Here is a 22691-nt window from a genome sequence, read left to right as displayed (position 1 = left end):
AATTGTTGCAACATTTTTGATTTATTATTGTCATGGCACAATGGCTTAGCAGTTACTGAAATGTTAAAAATAAAACAATTATCTATAGCAGGAAACTGGAGCATCAGAGGAAACCTCTCACAGATACAGGGATAAGTGACACTCCACACAGAGTTTGAGCCCAGGAACATCTTTATTGTTACAAATGACTTGAGACCGTTTTGGCCTTTTTAAGACTTTTTTTTACAAGTTGAATCTACATAGTGCAATTCAAAGTTTTTCTATGCAATGTAAGTTCTATGCAGTGGAGTTGTGAATTCATGTGCGATGCATAATTATAGTTAGTGTGACCACATGTGGAAAGCACATCATGTGTGTGCAGCCATAGCCTGCACTCATTCTAAGAAGCCATGCGTAACTCATTGTATTTTACAAACATATGTACAGGGAAACACAGAAGATTGACAAAAGAAAAAAAAATCATCCTGAAGAAAAAGTGGCAGCCATCAAATAATTTTGACATCACAACATCAGACGTCATCACAAACTTTAAGTATTTGTCTTTCACCAGAAATTATAGATGGACAAGTGTATTGTATTTATTGCACTGGCTTACAATGAATACACCCCTGGAGTGCTACTGCAAAATGATTTGATTTGATTTGTATCTTAAAAGGTTCTTCCATAGTAATTATAATAAGAATTACTTAAATTATTACCTGACTTTGTTAAACATTGTATAAGACTGTACAGTAACACTGATTGAGAAGACATTTTCAGTAAAATAGACAGTTTGAAAATGCAGAAAAGAATAGACACAATTGGAGACAAGACAATCTTGAAGAGATAAGCTGTAGGCAGTGGCAGGTCAACACAAGGGACAAGACAGGAAAGGAAAGGAGAGCAGATGTGATAATCACGTCAGAAAATACACAGCGATGGGGAGGAGGAGACTGGATAACAGCACTGCGTGCACATTGACACTGCGAGGTAAGGGAGAAATGGGGAAATGAGGGTAAGTCACGTGAAGAAACAGACGACTGAGGGCTAAAAGTGATGGCTGATGTTGGAGTCCCAGAGAAGAACATGAGACAGATAGAGGAGAAACAAAAAGCCAGAAAGGGAGAAAGACGACATCCCGGTTTTTGATGTGAAAGAGCTGCAGGAAGGATAATTCCCAAAGAAATTCAAGTGGGATCCAGAGGCAGACAGAAGTAGACAAAAAGATAGAGAAAGAGACGGGACAAAGACAAGCGTCTCATTTTAAGAAGCTGATGAGTGGCTGGAGGAACAGTCCCACTGTTCCCAGCACACACACTGTCACAAAAACCCACAGGAAGATCCTGTCGATGACCATGGCGACGTACTTCCAGTCATCCTCCACCTGAGGAAAAGAATAGAATTTAGTTGCGTGTATAAGTAGAAAAATTAGAAATATCTATGGTACACAAATTCATATTTCAGCGCACCAGGCTCTCTCTCCTCTCTAAAATACTCCCAGCGACCTTTGCTTAATGGTAATTGTGAAATTTCCAACAGCGGCACAAACTTTCACTTTCACTCGACATCATTGTGTCAACACAAGAGCTCTGTGGCTGCAAGGGGTGTGTGTGTGTGTGTTTGTGTGTTTATGCTTATTAGTTTGTGTATTTCTGTCTAGGAGAGGCAGAGCGAATCACCATGCATCTGGCTATTGTTGGAGTAGTTTGTACTGTATGTGTGCATATAGTATGAGTATTCAGTCAGGTGCAGACAATAGGATCATGGCTGCACTGACCGAAATACCATTGCCTATAGAGGAGGCAGTTCAGGGGGCTGTTCTGCATGCCTCAAAGACAGATTCCAGATTTGCTAAGAAAAGATGGAGCTGAAGCAATAAACGTATCAGGGCCATCCAGAGTGTGCAGGAGGCGTACACAAAGCCCTCCATCTGCAACAAACAAGCAGCTTTACACTCCCTATATAGCTCCGTGAAAATGGTTTTTACACCATTTGCTAAGCTAGGTAAATATACACACTGCAGATATAACACACACACACACACAAACAGTTCACACCTTCCTTTTGTTTTGTTCTGTTTGCATTATCTTTAAGATAAGAAACATTATGGAATTTGGCTTTGACACAAAATGTCATGTTTAAATGTTATTATTCTCACAAATGAAAAGGATGTGAATAACCCTACATTTCCAGGAAGAGTAATGCGGTTTTCAGTGAACTTTGTTCTACGAACAAGTAATAAAATCTTCCAACAGTGCTGAGTGAACATGCAAACAATGCCACCTGGTACAAGGCAAAGCAATTTTCTACACATACTGGCAATTTTCAGTGATTATATAAAAAAATATTTTGGTTTAAAGCAAGAGTAATTCTCTTGTTTCATTATGCAGACTTCAATGGGAGGAAGAAGGGGCCTCAACTTACTGCACACTTGGGGATTTGACAAGTGTGAAACTAAGTCATGGGTTTACAGGGTAATTAGACCCTCTGCTTCGAGATACCAAAACTCACGGGAGAAAACAAATGTAAATGCTCCGTACTTGTATAGCGCCTTTCTAGTCTTTTCAACCACTCAAAGCGCTTTTACACTACATCCACACACTGAGCGTGAGTGCTCAAAAAGAAACTAACATTCATACACTGGCGAAGGACACTTCGACATGCAGCCTGGGGTAGCCGGGATTGAACCGCCAACCTTTCGATTAACAGTCAACCCGCTCTTCCTCCGGAACCACAGCCACCTGCTAAACACTATCCACTTCCACACACTGCCAAGTGCAAACATACACAAAAGCTTTCCCATCTTTATTGCAAATGGCAAAACAGTAGGGGAACTGCAACTAACTATTATTTCCATTACTGATTAATCTGCTAATTGTTGTCGCGATTAATTGTTGGTGCTATGAAATGTCAGAAAGTAGCAAAAAAAATTCTGTTTTTCCATAAGACCAAGATGAGGTCCTCAAATTGCTGTTTTTGCGGGCGGGTTCTTTGGAAAAACAGTCCGAGTCAAAATATTTACTATCACATATGACAATAACAATCTGTACATATTTACAATTAAGGTGACAACAAGAAGAATGTTGTGGCATTTTTGCTTGAAAAGAATTGAGTGATTGATTGATTGATTGATTGATTGATTGATTGATCATCAATATAACTGCAGATAAATTTTCTGTCAACTGACTAATCAAGGAATCGTTTCAGCTTTACAACACAGACAACTCAAGTTTGATTTTGTACCTCTTTGGCTTTGTTGCGTGTCCTCATGTTCTCTGCGATGTACTTCACACTCTCTATGGCCTGCTTGATCTCTGGCGACACCACGGAGAAGGCAACAACAGCACTGACCGGTGAAGGGGCATTCAGGGACCTTTGCAGCTTTGGCAGCTCTGACTCCTGGGGGCCCTGAGCCTGGGGAGCTTGGGGAGGGGGGGGTGGCGCCATTGGAGGAGGGACAGGAGTCGGTACCTCCTTGCCTCTGTAGGGGCACCTCCTGTTTATATCCCGGTTCATGTCACCAAACTCCACACAGTTCATGGAGCCGCCAGCTGAGGTGGCCCCGCCTCCTCCTGCACCACTATCCATCGCTACACCCCCAGTTATACCCCCAACACTTACACTTCCTGAGCCACTTCCTCCTCCTATGCTGTTTTTTCTATTCTTGTTTCCTCCACCGCTTCCTCCTCCTCCTGTCCCCCCTGTAATACTGGCAGGGGAGGAGCAGCCCTGGTCGATCGGCCGCCTCATCAACATCACCCTGGGCAGCAACCCGAGGAACACGGACCTTACCCACTCCGGCATAGTGTGAGTCATCGGGGTGCGGTAGTGGACATTCAGCACGAAGACAGTGATGACGATGCTGAGCGTGACAAAAATCATGGTGAAGAGGAGGTACTCGCCGATCAGTGGGATGACGAGTGACGTGGAAGGAATGGTCTCAGTGATCACCAGCAGGAACACAGTGAGGGAGAGGAGCACAGAGATACACAAGGTGACCTTCTCGCCGCAGTCCGATGGGAGGTAGAAGACCAGCACTGTGAGGAAGGAGATGAGGAGGCAGGGGATGATGAGGTTGATGGTGTAGAAGAGAGGCAGGCGGCGGATGTAGAAGGAGTAGGTGATGTCTGGGTAGATCTCCTCGCAGCAGTTGTATTTGATGTCATGCTTGTATCCTGGTGCATCGATGATCTCCCACTCTCCACTCTCCCAGAAGTCTTTCAGGTTCACCTGATGAAACATTTTAATCAATTGTTCAAATGTTCAAAAGTCTCCACTGGTAAATTGTGACCTCACTGAATGTTTTAATTGGATTTAATAGAAGTTACTGCCTTTTTGTCTGAATAGAGGATATGAGCACATGAAAATGTACTTTAGGCTCAGTACCAAAATGTTCCTTCTAATATGAACAACTGCTACACAAACACAATCTCTCCCCTGTGACCCACAGACTCCCTCTGACCTTTGAGCCAATCAGCACCAGGTCGATCTTTGCCTTGTCGTAGGTCCAGGAGCCAAACTTCATGGAGCAGTTCTGGTAGTCAAAGGGGAAGTAGGTGATGTCCATAGGACAGGAGGATTTGAAAATGGCTGGAGGAACCCAGGTGATGGTGCCATCATACTTCAGCAGAGCCTTGGTCTTGTCCTCCACAAGAAAGTCACCTACAGCGCTGTGAGAGAGCACATTCACAGAGATGTAAATGTAATTTCACTTAAAGGCCATTACAACATTTGAATCAAAAGGTCAGGAGATGGAGAGCATAAATAAATAACATAAGCATATAGCAGCTTAAAGGCTAACCCATTCAGACAAACAAAAACCACATCATGCTACTGTTTCTAAATGACATAATAAAGCCATCTGATGAGTATAGCATAAATTATCTTTTGGAAATATGCAAGCTTACACTATAACAGATCGGTCACACATTGTCTAGCTTTTCACAGACAATGGAACTAAATGATTACTGAAGAAAGCTTGAAAATAGTCATGTCTCTTAGCACATAATGCAAGCTGAACATGGAGCTTTGTTCACTTAAACTTACTTGTTGTACAAAACAATGTCTGGCCTCCAAATTTTATTGGATGGAACTCGTATGAATTCAATCCCATCATACTCAACAGGGGCCCATTTCAGTTTGTAGTCGTTCCAGACCTAAAAGACAGACAAGACTGAGTACAATTCACCGAGTACATATAATCACTAATTACATCACATACAGGATAAATGTCACTCACATGCCTCAGCCACAGATTGGTTTCCATAATCTGATTGACCTCATCCTGTGAGAATGAAAATCAAGGATGATGAATCAAGGAGCCTTATGTTTTTATAAAACATATGTTTTTTTTGTTTAAAGACAATTGGTTCACTATCAACTCTTACCACTTTGACCAGTTGAGATATGGAGACCTCAAACTCCACTGTGACTGGATCAGATACATTCTCCACTGGTCGGATGAACTGGTTGTACCTCCTGAACAACCTCCGAAATAATCTGTCCTCCCCCTTAGATGAATAACAGCCTAATGAAACAAAGAAGAAGAAATGGAAGAAGAGTTCGGTGTTATTGCAAACATTCCTACACACTTCCATCTTTAGCCACTGTGCCTTATATAATGCAGAATAATCCATACACTTCACAGTTAAATTATTCATAATCTAAACAGTAATAAATAACCTTGTGTGCCATTCTAAATGTCCTGTCAACATTTTTGAAGATCAACAGGGACGTTGCTCTCTGGACCGCAGCAGATTTTTTATTTAATTGCCATACCATGGTTAGACACTGTGAAAAACTGGAAGCAAGGATGACGCTGCCAAACGGATTTTTATTTATTCAGAGCTCCTAATGCCTCTGTATAGCGACCCCAAACCAGGCTTTAGATTTATGTTTTTCTGTTTGTCTGTGGTTCTCAGTAAGAGCTGTAAGTTGGGAGTTCATTTTATATTTACTGTGTTACAAAGTAGGCGTGTCATCAAGCCCTTTAAGACAAAAAGCGCAAGTAAATTTGACTTAGCTTCATTATGACTGAAAGGTCAGCTGCTAAAAATTTTGTGACATTTGTGTCTGCTAAAGAAAATCTTCCAAAGATACGGAGATGCTTGTTACGTTTGTTGATTGGGTATCATTGTTAAAATCACAGTCACACTGAATCTACAAGGGTCAATGTATTTGTTTTATTATTTATAGGCCTGGGTAGCAATAGGGGTCATTTATGGCCTGCTTCACATAAGCTAGGACGATCACGGTTGTTGCATTGGTGTAAGGAACCTGGTGTATACAGTGTTGTGTGTTTCTGTATTATATTGTATGTCTATGTCACATTCTCATTTGGGACAAATAATAAACTGATTGATTGATTGATTGGTTGGTTGTCTACAGAACAGCTTCAAGAAATTGTTACTCTTCTCACTTACAGATAAGCGACACAATCAATGTCTTTTTTAAAGGATTGGTTCACCAAAATCACAAAAAGCATATTTTCCCATTCACCCCTAGAAGTATTTATCCGTGCAGATATTTTTTTTTTTTCCTGAAAGTTAGAGACATTTGCTTCTGAGACTTCTTCCACCTCTGTGACACAATGATGATGAACAGAATTTGTTCGTGGTGGTGTGTTTACTTTGATCACCACAAACGAAATCCCATTGTACTCGAGATGTGGCAGCAGATATCCTGGGCAAATAAAGCCTAACCTACGGCATCTGCGTGCCTAGATTCCACTAGGGGTAAGTGGCAAAATGGAAAACATGTTTTAGTTTGACTTAGGTGAACTGTATAATCAATATCACTTTGCTCTGGATGGAGTGAAAGTTGTGAAAGATCGAAGTGTGTTTCGAGAGGAATTTCAGCTGTTTGTTTACAGAGGGAAGGAAAGCCTGCAAGCTTATAGGAAAATTCCACATAAAAGACGCTTTAAGCAAAACAGAATGGTGTGTCGTTGGCCAAAGGGTGTCTGTATAAGTGTGTGCAGACTTTGTAAGGCTGGACGTATTGTGGAAAACTGCCACCAGTAACACTGGTGCCTGGTATGGCACATATGCCCACGCCTGTCCATGCAGAAAATGCTGCCTCACTTGGGACAGCACACACTCACACCACCAGTACAACCTCAGAAACACTGTGCCAGTGGCTTCAAAGAGCTCCAAATCCTGTTTGTACATAAACATAGAATAATATGGAATAATGTCTCTTTAATATTCTCTGTATGTTCATCTCATCTTTCCTTTGTCATGTTGCTCTTTCTTTGTTTTTAATTTCACGAACGGCCTGCTTTCCCTGTTACCTTTTTCCTCTGGGTAACCAATCACATGACACCATTTGAAGTCATTCTCACTGTATGTCCTTGGATTCTGAACTGATGGATTATTTTTGTTCAGGCACAATCACTGTAGCAAGACAAACAAAAAAAAAAGTGAAAAAAAAACCTCTCCCATCACAGCTTTCAATACAAGAAGTGACGCACACATTATTCAGCACATTCCCAAACCTGCACTTCAAACTTGCACTTACCGAAGTGCGTGAACCACTTTAGAGATGGACGAGAATGTGCTTCACCAAAAGGGCAAATGGGGCACAACCCATATACACACAAATAGCCACATTCACTGAAAAGGTTTCCTTGACAACAACTAAATAAAACATGGTTCTTTAATGGGACACGTTCTTTCTGTGCAAGCAAATCAACTCTCTACAAACCAGCAGCATGTAAAATTGATTCACAACCTTTAAATCGACACAATTTGTCAATTTACTTGTCATCCCCTTCAAAGATATTGTATCTTAATGCCCTGTGTTAATACTGACCCTCATACCTTTGAGGAACAACAACTAAAATACTGTGTAGGTAATGTATGTACTTGTTACATAGATTTGTACACACAAATTTGCCTTACAGAGTGTTTTCATAGAAAAAAAGCTGGCTTTTTTTAAGCATAAACTTGTAAAAAAAAAAGAAGAAAAAAAGATAAATATAATAGAAAAAATATGATAGAAATATAAACTGCAATGATTTATTGCAGAATACTAAACTAGTTGACCTAACCTAGCATGACTAGAGTGTAAGATCAGTCAATTAGGTGGATGTTGCTTTTTGGGGGGAACTTGAAAAATAAGAGACCAGATACCAGCAGCAGAATTAACCTTAGTGAATGTTTTTTTTGTCAGCGTGATCTCCTCCCTTACCCAAGGGTGTTAACTTCATTCTGATTTCTGATATGTACACTTCTTTAGTAGTAATATACATGTCATCCACTGCCATAAGACACTACACCCAACACATTCACAACATATTTTTTTCGAACCTATATGCTGAAACAAATATTTCATATTCACTGCCTATACTGTAAAGTCATAAAGTGTGTGTCCATTTATTGCCATTGGGAGTACACATAAATGAATATCATGCAGACGTCTCAGATTACAGTCTGCCTGGTTTCTCCATGTGGGAGACTTGTTCATTTGTTCATGTTCACAAAATCAGATTTGTCAGGGCTAGGGAAATAATAAAATAGTTGAATGTATTACTTGTTTATTTTAGGGGCTACCTGAATCTGAAGCGTGTCAAGAGACGTGTCTTAGACTCTAACAATGATAATTCAGAAACACAGAGAACACACTTCCTAAGCTTTAAAAACTTTACAGGTATATAATCACAAAATCTGATGCACATACAAGAATGACAAAACACAAACAAGACTCCTGACAAAATTTAGTCCCATATAAAGGTCAAAATTCATGGCTTGAATTTATGGTCAGGTTGAAGTCTTACTAAAATTCAAGTTCAGATAGAGCACATACAGCCGGGTGCAGACCAGTGGGGGCATAAGCTTTTCAATTCCACTGAGGAAAATAAAAAATCAGGTCGCCCAGCTTTTTCCCCTTCATGTTTATTCCGCCGAACATTTCCCGCTGCTTTTATTTAACTTTAGTCATGTTGTTAGTCTCATTTGAACAGGCAGAATTATCCTAACAAGTTAACTAACTAAAAATAAATAAAAACCTGTCGGATCTACATCCAGTACTCTATGGGTAAAAAGCTGCTTTATATTATAGTGGGTTTAAAACTCTTAAGAAGTTTTTTGAGGTCACTGGCAGAGGCGAGTTGAGTCTTAAAGCTTAATGAAAAGGCCTCTCTCCTGAGACGCTTGTTTAATTTCAGCTTTTGGTACCTGCCTTGAAAACTGCCCACTGCTCCCTGATTTGCTGCACTCCCAGAACCTCTAATTGGGTGAGGGAAACCAGGGCAATTATAATCAGTCAATTAATTGAACCTTTTGTTCACTGTGACAAAAAAATTAAGCTATTTTTTTTCTCTTTTGTACAGTCATTTGCCTGATTCCCCACTGCCACTGGAACTGAAGATCTTAAGTAGTCTAATTTTAAGGAAGTTAATTATAACCTTTGCCCTTTCACCTCAGTTGATACACACCACTCCCTTGTGCTGAACACAGGGATTTAATTTGTATGGCACAGAGAGCAATCATGAGTTTGTGCATGAAAGTAACAGGCAACGAGTGATAAAACTTTATAGCAAGGCTAACAAGTCAAGCAAAATTGCATTTTCATACAAGACAGCCATGCTAGCAGCTCTGTGAGGCTCTATAAGACCCAGCGGTGCTTGTGAACTAAACGCTAAATAGGAATGCAAACATGCCTCAATGACATTGCTAACATGCTTGAAATTTAGCAGGTTAATCATGTTCACCATCTTAGTTTTGTGGGTTAGCATGCTAACATTTGCTAAGTGGCACTAAGCAGTTGAGGCTAATAGGAATGTAATTTGTTTTGCATTCATGAACCAAAGTATTGGACAAGTGAACATTTGGATCTGATGATGGTGCAATTCATCTCAAGGTTTAGATGAATGTTTGCATCAAATGACATGACAAAACATACAAATGTTGGGGAGACATCTCGCTCCAAACCACGAAATCTCATGGTGGGGCTATAGAGAAAAAGTCATTAGGATACATCATCGGGGGACCATGAATGTCTGTACAAAGTTCCACATCAATCGATCTTGCAAGTGTATTTCAGTCTGGCCAAGTGGTGAACCGACCAACCCTGAAATCCTGAGAGCTGCTAGCGTGGCTAAAAATGTACCATTAGGATTGTCAAAAATTGCTCCGGAAGTCATTACCAACCAAATGTGTCGTGTCTTGTATCACTTCACTTGTCTCAAGCTGTCTCAAGTTAGAAGAAAGTTATTAATCACTGTAGATAGAACTGTCTATGCCTTTGATGATGAAAATCACATGAAATCAGCTTGACAGTAATGTTTCACTTAACCAGACATGTGCTCTTTCCTTCCCCTGTCTTTGTAACAAAGTGATGAGGCTTTCTTCTGACGGAGATGAAGCCAAGTCAAGCAGTCATGCATTTCACCCTTAAATAGCCACATTGATTTAGAATTAGCAAGCCAAACAGTGAGTCTGTCTCCATCTCTCGTGGCTACCGGAGCCTAAAGCCAGCAGATAGACCCCGTGGCCTGTGGGAAGCTCTTTGATCAGGCATGTGCTTAACAGGATGAGCCTGGGAGCGAGTGGTGGACACTGAAGGAACTAATTACCCTCCCATAATACACAACTGAAAGAGTGTGTGGGTGAACGGAAAGGGAAAAAAAGAGAAAGAAAAACACAGCGGAGCGAAGAGATAGGAAGAGAAAAGTGACAGCAAGAACAAGCAGAGAAAAGCTAGATAGCGTGTCTTTGCTCTCCAGGGTTTTTGATGGCCTGACTGTGACATGCTGAATGACACACAAGAGGATCCATGGTGATTACTGGATGTGCTGTGAACAGCCCATTAAGCATATGGTGCATGCTTTGACGTAACGTGTGTGTCTTCACGTGTGAGAGCTCGCTTATATACTGCATATACATGTAACAAGCTTGTTTCTGTGTGTACAGACATGTTCCTATTTATGTATAGTATGTCCACTTACCTTTCGATTTGACTCACTCTGATCAGCATATGACTGAAGCATGAAATTCAAGAGATCCTTGTCTCCATGGTTTCATCTTAGAAGATGTGGGAGTTTTATATGTTGCATATGTTAAGATATATAGATATAAATATCTAAATATGAAGATCTTCTATTGGAGCAACAGCAATTAAGTAGCTAAATTCAATGACATAATTTCTATAAACAAGCAGGTGGAGCCTTTAATGCCAGTATCAGGCTGTACATTGTCCCAATAATGGCCCTGCATAACAGATCAGTGGTAAAAATGTGCTTCAACAATTACTAGTTCTATCTTGTGTAATGTGTCATAGTGGAAAGCAACCGACACAGCATCTGGGACGCTTCCCAACATCCCTACAGAGTTGATGTTGACCAATAGGCATGGTTCGAACTACACTCAGCTGCTCCAGTTCAGCGCATCACACGCTGGTGGAGAACTTAATGTCACTTAATGTCAGTGGTTAGCTATCTAGCTTATTTAACACACTCTGGTGTTGCTCTGTTTAATCTTATTTACAGAGACCTACAAATTCCCAATTCCCCAACATTGCAGATTATATTTCCCTCACAGTCAACATGAGCAGGATTGGGGATATTTCCTAAAAAAAGCTGAAACTTAAAACTTGAAATGAAATAGTGTCTTTGGTTCTGGTTCAACGTTGTATGGGTCTGTTTTGAGCGGTCATGATGGTCTGCTGTTGTGTGTCTGACTGGCAGTTTTCCTGTAGAATAGTGACCTCTGACCACAAAAGTTGTGGTATGGGGCACCCATGAACTGGTGTAATGAATTTGATTTATCATCATCTACAGACACACATTAGTTAAATAAGCAAGGATATTGTAAGTATTGTAAGATTTTAGTTTACTGAAGCCTGCTCCTGCTCTGTACTGGGTTTTCTTTTTGACCTGGGGAAAAAAGAAAACCCAGTACAGAGCAGGATAATCACTGTATAATTCACAACCTGTCAATAGGGGCGCATAGAACATTTCCTCCCACAGCTGTGAACACTGCAGAGTAAAAAGGAATCATGTTGGTGGTGCTGTCAGGTGAACAGTGAAATCGGCCTTTAACACCTCCTCTCCCATCACCTTTGCATCTAAAGCAGAAAGATGGCAAGCTACAGTATTGATTTATGTGGGTCCACATATCTCTCGGTATACTTCACGGAAATATGTTGTTTTGTTTCATTCTAGCACAACACTTCTCTCACATTCACTCTGACGCTGTGTGTGTCACATAGAAATGTCCCTGAAAAATTAATGAGATAAAACAAGCACAACAAAAAATGCAGATACTGTTTATGTCATTCAAACTAATTCAGGGAATGCCTCAACAGCAGTGATGACTGAGGCGACCAGATAGACAGCCAGGCAGCCCACAGAGCAAACAGGTAGATGGGAGTAAAAGAGAAGTGAGAGCACTCCCGTTGAGTGCTGCTGAAAGAGATAAAACTCAATACTATTGGATTTGCCATTCTACTTAAGAGTTGAATTAAAGATTCAACAATGTGTTTTCATGAGACTGATTCTGACCACTGACAGCTGGGCCATTTGTATAAAACCAAAAAAAATGTAGCTACAGATTTATAGGGGTGCTTACTGCAGCAGGGCTACAACTTTAACAGCATACTGCTGCACACTCAGAAACACAGTTAGGGAACTGTGTTTGTCTGGAGTGGGAGGTTGTGTTGGTTTTCACAACGCTGCAGCTGCAGCAGCAGGTAACTGAGTACTAATGTCTATCTGTATCTCCTGCAGTGAGGCAGCAGAAGGCTGTTGATCATGCGCGTCAGCAGCACTGACTGAATCAGTATTGAGTTAAGATTTTGAAATTAATTGTATCCTTTCCTCTTGTTCCAAGCCATTGGGTAAAAATTTTTTTTCCTACAATATAATTCTTACACTCAACACAATAGGAATTTGTCAAAGAAACCATTGTCATGGAAAAAACACAGGTGTTGCTAATAACGATTAACTATGGCTCTGTTATATTTAAGCCTCTCATGAAGCCATGACAGTGTGACAGCATGCGCAACACCAGGACACTGAAACTGAAGCAGCTAAATGAGATTCAGCCATCATTAATTTTATTATTAACAACTGTGTTATTACTATGGTGTTTTCCATGAAAAAGGCCTATTTGTGGATATACTTTCTATCTACTTACATGTAGGCTTAATTGTCAGCAGCAGACTACCTTTCTATGTTCTCCTAGATAACTGAGGTGTCATGAGATGAACTACGTGTATTTCTAAAATTTAACAATATGACAATATTCTCCCGAGTGCGCAAGGGTCGCTGCTATAAAACTGTGTTTCCATTCCAGGTCACAGAACCATAAATAATTAGAAAAGTAACTTTCTGACCAATTAACCATTTTATCTTCAGTCTGGCCCAACAGCTTCAAGCCCTAAGTATTAGTAGGACTTGATATATAGTTATTCGTCCAGGCGGAGTAAGGAACTGAGGCAACAGGCGCCTCTCAATGTTGAGATCCTTCTCTTCGATACTGACAGGAGTCACTCAAGATGGCAATAAAGATGCCCAGCAGCTTGCTCCCTCTGGAGTTGTGCCACTAAGTGGGGAAGACTCTGGGGCAGACCGAGGACATGCTGGGGAGATTACATTTCCCCCACTGAACTGAAAATTCCTCAGGATCCATCAAGAGGAAGCATATTCTTAAAGAAAGGATGGTGGGCTGCACTGTTTTTCCATGTCTTGGGTAGGTGAGTGGAAAACAGATGAATGGCTGGATGGATCAATGGAGGGCTTACTTACGCGCCACACTGTTACTGATGGATTCTGAACTGGTAATTTTTTTCTGTTTCATTGCCAATGCCTAAAAATAACCATAATAAGCTAAGTAATGATGTAGTCACTACAAGGGGATAGTGTATTGCAAATGTATGTTGTCAGTGAACATTTTACTGATAAGTTCAGCATAAATGTCCTTGCAAGATGCCAGGTATGTTAATTAACAACATTTCCTTATTACGATAATAGAAAACATAATTTCTAGGAGATAGGGCTGCTGTTCCAGTACCAAGACACCAAATACACTAAGGTTCTGCCAAACATGACTTTAAGGAAGCTATGACATATTTTGAAGGCCTGAATGATACAATTACAACTTGGGGTCTCGAAGAGCTTAGGTCACATGAGCAAACACGTGGTGTAAAAAAACCATCAAATGACAAACTGAGGTCAATCAATAAAAAAGGTGGACAGTAAGGAGGAAGTATAGGGAATAAAAGTAGATGCAAAATTTTCAAATATCCGTCCTCCATCATCTCTAGCTTTCTACTTCTCATCCTCTCTCCCTCCATCCTGAAGCATGACTCAGTTCATCGCCAGCACGGAAGACCAGGATGTCCCAGAGGAATCAGGCAGCAGAGCTGTCTGGAAGACGATGTCTGCATGTGTGTGTGTGTGTGTGTGTGTGTGTGTGTCTGTGGTGTCGTGCTTGGATGTGAGTGTTATGGTTTAAGCCAATCCATAGGGAGGGGGGGGTTGAATAAGGCCTCTGCATCTGCCTGTGGTGGATACACCATGTGTGTGCGAGGGAAGAAGCGGAGGGGTTCGGTTGCAATAATCACATGACAATCGTGTTAAGAGGATCTTCAAGCCACCACACAGTCCTTAAGCCACACGCACGGTAACACACACATACACACTGACTGCCTGTCAGACTTTTATGCAACAATATTGCTTCTGGAAGAGAAACCAGAGAGCTGCTTTGTAGTCCCTCAGCTCAGAAGAGCATTTAAGTCTGGCAGAGGAGCAAATAGTGCTGCAATGCAAGCAGACAGCGCCATACAAGCAGACTTAGATAAAAGCTACAGGGGCTTAATATAAACCATTTTCCAATGCTGGTGGAATAAAGAATGTTTGATTGTTTCCTTTAGTTGGCCACACAGCAGCCTCCACTGTTTTAAGACATTCACTTGTGAAGACTTTCACAGTCAGTTGTTTTATTTTTTTTTTAAATAATTAGCAGGTTGCACTTGCTGCTCTCTTGAGCAGAACTTGTTTGAAAATGAAGATTCTCTTTGTACTGTCAATACGCGGCTGCAGCTAGTGAGATAAAGGGTCAAGCCTGAAACACAATGGGGATCAGATCAGTATAATGCAGGAGCAGCTAAACATCTCTCGCAGGGAAGATGCCACTGGGAAAATGCTTCACGCAAGTTCACTTATTTTAATCACTCAATCTATCCCGTCCTGAAATATGTTGATGTGCACTACAATCTATCACACAGGCTGAGACTTTTACCGACTTGTGACTTATACCGATCTCTCACTCCTCACCTCCAAGCTACTCCGACCAGATTCTATTTTTGTCTAAAATACTCCAATCCCATGGAATAGCAGAATCAGCAATCCCTCTGTTATGGGGACAAATCACCCGATCCTGGATGGCAAGAGACAATACCTTCTGTAGCCCACTAATCGGACCCCCACTGGGAGTGTGTGTGTGTGTGTGTGTGTGTGTGTGTGTGTGTGTATTTTTCAGGCAGTTATCTGAATATAAGCACCTGCATAGAATCATGCAAGCCAAATGAGGGTGGAGAGGAGAGGTGGAGGACAGTATGAAAAGTGTGAGGGCTTTTTCAGGGTTTTTTATCCCCCTAATAGCCAAGTTAACCACCTTTAACTAGCAAGGACACAGAAGTAGATTTCCTCTCACTTGAGCAAAATCTGTTCTGCTGTGGAGAGCACTGACACTGTCATCCCTTCACAGCACCGCTTTCTTGTTCCTTTTGAAATTTGCCCAGTTCAAGGGCAAAGCGAAAAAAAGCAGTCAGCTGGACCAAATCTCTCCAGCTGAAGAGAATGAAAGAGAGCGTGAGAAAGTCCATCCTACGGAGACGCATCCCTTTCCCTTGACTCTGAGTCAGTGTCAGGCTACAGGATGTGTGAAGCCAGTGTCTTTTACATGACGACTGGAGCGTGACCGTATGAAGGCACTTAGTGCTGCTCCCGAAGGGGGGCCTCCAGGTACTACATCTGAGACAAACTCAGTGCTGCACTCTGGGCTTTAAAGTAAAACAAAATCACAAACCTTCCATATAGCATGGCAGTGATTCAACCTACAGCCAGAATAATTACTCCTCCTGTTCAAAGCACACGGTGTCATTCACAGGAAAAATGTCTGCTTTCTATGAGATAAACTAAAGAAGAATTAAATCAAGAGTGTCACCAATACCGCTCTGAAAAATGCAGTAACTACAGATTTGGTCAAAATTATGTTAAGATCCGAGTCCGACTTTATGACAACTGTTTTACTATATATCACATTATAAACTTGTGCAAACAGCTTTAAAAATGTCCAGAGAAACAGCCAATGGGCAGCTAAAGCAAGTGAAAGTTAGCTGGTGAGATAGCCGCGGCTAGCCTTAGCCAAAATAAACTAAAGTATCCTGATTTTTTGCTTTCTTGCCATCTGTAATTGAGAATTATGAATTCAATGAACAGACACCTTGGTTATTCAGTTTGTTATCCCACATAACAGCTAGTTAAATGAGGCAGTAATATTGAAGAACAAAACCCCAGCTAAACGTATGCTAATGGTAACTAACTTAGCAGAAGTAGCCTATCTGCCATCCCAGCTGTTGACTCTGGTGAAATTCATTTGGTGAGGCTTGGTTTTCTTTAGATAACATATTAAAATGAGTTAAATTATAAATTGATTTATTTACAGAAGGACAGGCAGGTAGCTGTTGCGAAACAGAGATATGCTACATTTAATTCCCATGAACAATGAATTTTAATTAATTAAAATAAAGGTTATTTTCTGAAACTAGTTAAAAGGTTCAAGAAAGCTAAAATTGTTAGTAGCTTAGATGCAGTTCCCGTATCTGGGATTTATTATGTTGATTCTATGGCAATGATTTTTTGTGGGGAGTTTAAATAATTTCTAACTAAATCTGCTCTGGCAGTTTAGAAACTCAAATTTCAGAAGCAGAAAATCATCATAAAAAGACTTTACGGTAGGCCTACATATCACTCTGTTGGACTGACAGGTCTTGAAAAAAACATCAGTGATCACTTGCTACCATGAGTTATATTATCACTTTAAAGTAAGTTATTTTATCCTCCACAAAGACGCTCTCCCGAGAAACCTGCATCTGTTTACTCTTTGTGAATGAGATGAAAATCAGGATTAAAATAACCATTCAGTTATATGTGAATGCAGCGCAAAGTTTTGCTTTAAACCATTTATCTATTCTTTGTTCTGCTTCGGGTCCCCTGGGAGCCACTCAAGGACCCCACTTCAAAATACGCCACTTTAAAGCACACTAGGAGACAGAATTAAATAGAAAATATGGATAAAGGTGATTTTGGCAACAAGAGAAAAGAAAGAAATGGATCACACAGAGAGCAAAACAAAATACAGACAACCAGACAGAGTGCTGGAGTTGTGATTTAATGTCACAAACATTAAATCAAACCACAGGGGAAAATGAGAGTTTCCCTTTTAATTTGCACTTATTCTTTCTGCTAATATCAGGATCTAGAATGTCATTCAAGTAGCCTACCCTGACCTCTGACCTCTGTTGTTGGAGAGAGCCCACAGCCTTTCCACATCTGGAGCATCCAGGGATGAAATCAACATTCACAGTCATTGGAGAAACGTATGCCTAAACGTTTGCTCGTTTTGTACATGGATGGCTGCTTCACAGTAGCTCCAGGGGCTGAGGTATCAGCCATATAGTATGTCACCTCGCGATTGCAGATTATAATGTGTAAAGAAAACTAAACCATGTGTGCATTTTAAAATACCTTGTTTGAACCCTGCACCCAGGCCCCATAATACCTATCCCTTCAATGTAACTAAAAAAAACAATGTTGTCTCCTTCATTCTAAGATAAAGAGCATAGTTTATTGATGGACCAGCAAGTAGGGTGCAAAAAAGGAAGCACAGCTTACTTTGTTGAATGTTGAATATTTGCACTAATAAGGTAAATTTAATCGTGATATTACCACATGGGTTGTAAAATGAAATGCAGTTTGTAGGTCCCTTCTGCTAGAAAGCAGACAATAAACAATTTAGCAAAACTATAACAATAGTTGCAGCAATGAAACAAACAACGTGATTGCCATTAAGTGTCGCTGTCATCCTTCTTGGTTAATGACAGAAGTAAAGTTTGCCTTCTTTGTCCGGATGGAATTATTCTTACTGCTCTCATAAGGCTTTTGATGTTTGTTTTTTTACTGATCTTTCACCCTGAAGCGCACATGGGAGGTAACTTGAGGTGGAGGTGGCTAAAGATAACTTAAAAGTAATGTACCGAGCAAGGTAACTCGTCAACACTCACTTGAGTCCTCAATGGTGGTGATGGTATTCTGTAAGTAACGAGTATAATGCTACTTTTCGCGAGCCCAGCACCGACCCACGGCGCGCGGTGTCTTACCTTGCGCTGCGAGGAGCACCAGCAGGACGGCGCTTGTCAGTTTCCCGGAGAAATTCATCGATACATCGGCGCTTGAAGACGCTTTCTGCGGATAAAAGATCGTCTTGTCAGTTAAGTCTTGACAGTAGCCTACAACAGACGTCTGTGAAGCCTTAAGATTAGAGCGACATTTTCCCTTGCGCTCCCGTGCGTGGAGAGGTTGGACTCGCGGTGCGCTCTCCCGGCATGAACAACTTCTGCATGTCCCGCCTTTCCCCTCCCTCCGTCCCCGCGTCTTGCACACCCACCCACTCACCCCCAGCTCACCCAAGGGCCAAACCTGGCGACCTGACTCACAGTGAGTCACCGGTGATAAGTTTGGCTCTATGGCTCTAGTCTGTCTATTTTAACGTGTATTCTCATATTCAGTCTTGCAATTGTATAAGTCCAAGTTGCAACTGTACTTTTAATTGTCTGAAGTTTTAAACATTCCTAGAAACCTATCTATCTATCTATCTATCTATCTATCTATCTATCTATCTATCTATCTATCTATCTATCTATCCACTGTATTTGTCTGTGTAAACACAGTTGTGTAATAATGTGGATTTGTGAAAATGTGGCAACATTTTGCTGGAGAAAAAAAGGAACGAAACACTCAATATCTCTAACTCAAAGAGTTATATCCATATTATCTGCTCAAGGTCTAGGGGAAAAGATGCAGCACACGCACCTATACATATACACATGCACACACAATAAGATCACAAATTTTCACTGAGCTATAAATGACCTATTTAGTCACTTAATTGATTTTGTACGCATAACAATGTGCAGGCAGCTTAAAGCATTAGCCGCTCTATAATAGAGTCTTGAAGGCTGCAGAGTCTGCCCAATTCAAATAATGGAAAGCGATTAATGCACAGCAGCACTTCATGGAATGGCACTGTTGAGCATGCAAGTCCAGAGTGACTACTACATCATCTTTGAAAGAAAAATTGCAGTGGTAGTGGATTTTAGATATCATACACTGAAGTAAACATGGCAATGCATTTACCTTTACTGAAACATCTTTAATCTGATTTTTAATGTTATTTTAGTTTAGGGGGGGAACATCTCATAACCTTCAATTCCTAGGTAGGCCTAATTTTGTTTTTACCCGATCACTGAAAACAACATACAGATATGCATCCGAAGGATCTTCTTTTTGTTTGTCCAAATTCCTTAAATTCACCTTTTGTAAAACCCTGTCAGATATGAAACATAGTGACATTTTATAATGTAACAAATGACAGGATGGGCAGAAATGAGTGCATGCATGCATGCATGGAACGCATTCACCTACATGAGTGAATGTGACCGCATACATGTTTTAGTATTCAGCAGCATAATATGTATTTGTATCTACTCTGCAACATATCCACTCCTCTTACCCACTTACCTGCCTACTACTATATATCTTATATTATAAACTACTATTATATCTGCTTCTAACATGTTTATACACACACACGTACACACTTATAGCTGTGTGGATATGCATTGGCATACATGCACACCAAGGAAGATGGTGGGAGACAAAACAGAAAGAAACAAAGACAGTTTTCTTATTTCCTTTTATAGAAAACAACCTGGTAGGCTGTCTAGTTCACCTTAGAGTGAGCACCAAATGCTTTGTTGTTTTGTTACTGGAAGGTTGAACTGGTTCATATTGATAGTTGTATTTTGTGGTCTACTGTGTAATGGTTGAAGAATATATTAATTTGACCACAAGTTGTGTTGTGTGATGTTTTAAATGTTGTTGTTGTGTATTAGAGCTTTAGTTTCAGCCTATTTTGGAAATGTGATGTCAGAGTGGACAAATGTGTCAGTGTGTCTGATGTAATGTGTGCTGCAACACTGCTGCTGATTATAAATGTAGAAAAGTGCCTTGTATGATAGCAGCTAGCAGGTCAGGAGCCAAGAGGTTTTGTTTAGTTTTGTCATTGGGTAAGTGAAGTCTGCCGAGGTTGACTGTGGTGATAAAATGCCTTTCACGGGCCAGTAGGAGCCTCCAAAAGCACAAAAAAGAGAGAAAAGAAAGAAGAAATAATGTATAGTATATAAATGTAGGGTATGTAGAGTATAAATGTAGGTTTTATAGGAGAGAACAATGTAGAGAGTGTGTGATGGGTGAAATTAAAGAGATATGGACCACTAAGAGAGAGAGAGAGAGAGAGAGAGAGAGAGAGACAGCTCAGCATGAAATGTTTAAAAGCTTCAGACATGATATGAGGGAGTGTCACCAGAAGAGAAGAGAAGAGGAGAAAGGACAAGAGAAGAGAAGAGAAGAGAAACACGGATGTAATTTGGCTGCTTGATGTGCTTCAGTGTGACAGAGCCAGTGAATCTATTTAAATGTATTTTTTGATTCAGCGAGATGCAGAGAAAAGCTGAGGAGGAGTCTCCACCCAACGGCCTGGACTGGGGAAGAACAGGAGATTTCTTCAATTTTTTTACTCTTTCTTTCACACTTATTATTTTTCCACCACCAATCTTACAATGATCTTTTTTAACAAGTGTTTTCTGTATCTTTTCCTGTTGTACCATCCTCCTTTTTTACCATCAACCTTAACAATAGTAAATCCATGGTGGAGATTTATCTAGCCTTTTTTCACATTCAAAAACAACAACAAAAACCTCTGACCTTTGTTGTTTATTGAATATTTCCCCCTGTAATTACCTACCTGTATGTTTGAACGGAGTCCCAATACTTGTCTTTCTTTGAGATTAGTTTCAATTTAATTAGGGAAGTAGGGAAAATAGCTTCACCTGGAATCACAAACCTCATCAAGGTAAAAAGCAAGTGTCACTAATATTTTGTACGCTCATGTTAAATACAGTCATCAGTAAACTTTTCAGTCACTATGAGTGAGCATGTGATTGTGCCACTGTATGCATTGTAACAATTATATTTTAAACAAATAATAATTTTGGTCACAGCAGCTTTAATGCAGCAGACAAAAGGCAAACATGTGTCTGTAAAACAGTAGATTTCACCAAAGTTTCTCTCTTGAGTATTTAAGTCATATAATTTAAATCAGATATGATACATAGAGCACATTGAAAAAAGATTAATTGATCACATCAAATATGTTGTGAGATAATAAAGTACATATAAATAAAATGCTAATAAAATGCCACATTATTGTATAAAGTCACATAATTCTACAATTTCTACTTTGTGAAGTTAAAGGCTTATGAAAGAAGCATCTGCAGTGATGCAGGAATAACTCAGGTTCACAGGAGGAGACCATTTCCCCACAGTGTCACAATCAGTCGGCTGGTGTTTCTGAACCGTCTCCAGCCGAGGTGACATCCCAGCACTGCTTGCTCTCCAACAGGGTAAGCGAAAAGAGGAAAACACTCTCTTACCCTCCTACTCAATACCACCCTTTTTCTCTAGCGCTCTGCTACTTGTCTCTCTCTTTCTTGTCTTTTTGTCCAGTCTCTATCTCCCTGTACAACCACACAGCCAGACGCACTGTTAAACAAACAGCAGGCATCTGGTCAGACAGCTCAGACAAAGCAGAAGGACCTGGAGGGCCTGATGGAGACGGCGAAGGAAAAGGAAAAGGAAAAGGGCACGTGTAGTTGCAGCAGCGTGTGTCAGACAGGACTGTCCCGGCTCATCCACATCAACCTTGTACACTGTTTCTCTCTCCTTAGCTGAATCTATTTGGGTATTTTATTTCTTTCCACCTTCCTCTATCACTTTCATGTTAATGCCTTTCTCTCTAATTCACTCATTTTCCTGGCCAACGTTTATTTCCCCCACATTCCCCCTCTGGCTAAAAGTTTGGGAACATCCCACCTCGGTTGTCATTCAAATGCAATGTCTTGCTTTCTATAATGGATCTTCATCACAGCAGGCGATTCAACTTGTCAAATACAGGTGTTACTAATGGCATCACAGATTGCTGCATTAATCAAAATGTCTGCAGTGAAAAAAGGTCTATAATGGGAGAACATGACTGAAACCACAAGAATGAGAGTATGAAGTGAAGAGTAAGTAGGTTTGATCATTCCTTAGCTAATTAAGTGCATTTTTAAGTTCTTTTCTTCTTCCTCTCAACTGGTGACAGTCTCACCTCATTACTTGTCACTCACACTGATCAGATGTCTGCCTTTTAAATGACCTGTAGTGATGTGGTGTGATGTTGCAGCAAGTCTGATAAGTAACTTGTATTATTGAACAGGTTGTGTCTGGTGGAAATTTAGCATAAGCTTAACGCTCCAGAAGTAAAAATTTAAGCTGCCACAATCAATATGCGGTAAAATAAACAGACAAAGTTAGCAATTAGCTGGCA

At 40.5% G+C, this 22691-nt stretch overlaps 1 protein-coding gene across 1 annotated transcript; it reads right to left on the bottom strand.

Annotated features, from left to right (window-relative positions):
- Positions 1-153: 153 nt before the first annotated feature.
- LOC119889442 (neuronal acetylcholine receptor subunit alpha-3-like) lies at positions 154-18579 on the bottom strand. Its single transcript, XM_038700381.1, has 7 exons — positions 18364-18579; positions 5367-5506; positions 5219-5263; positions 5026-5135; positions 4442-4649; positions 3223-4209; positions 154-1363 (listed from the first exon to the last, which is right to left on the bottom strand). Exons 1-7 carry the CDS (start codon positions 18419-18421, stop codon positions 1238-1240), a joined length of 1674 nt encoding a protein of 557 aa, XP_038556309.1. The 5' UTR covers positions 18422-18579; the 3' UTR covers positions 154-1237.
- Between the last annotated feature and the right edge of the window lie 4112 nt (positions 18580-22691).

The sequence above is a fragment of the Micropterus salmoides genome, unplaced genomic scaffold (genome assembly GCF_014851395.1).
Source record: "Micropterus salmoides isolate LMB-PRFRI ecotype aquatic unplaced genomic scaffold, ASM1485139v1 Ms_hic_scaffold_5, whole genome shotgun sequence".
NCBI lineage: Eukaryota > Metazoa > Chordata > Actinopteri > Centrarchiformes > Centrarchidae > Micropterus > Micropterus salmoides.
This window is presented reverse-complemented; position numbering and strand designations above follow the sequence as displayed.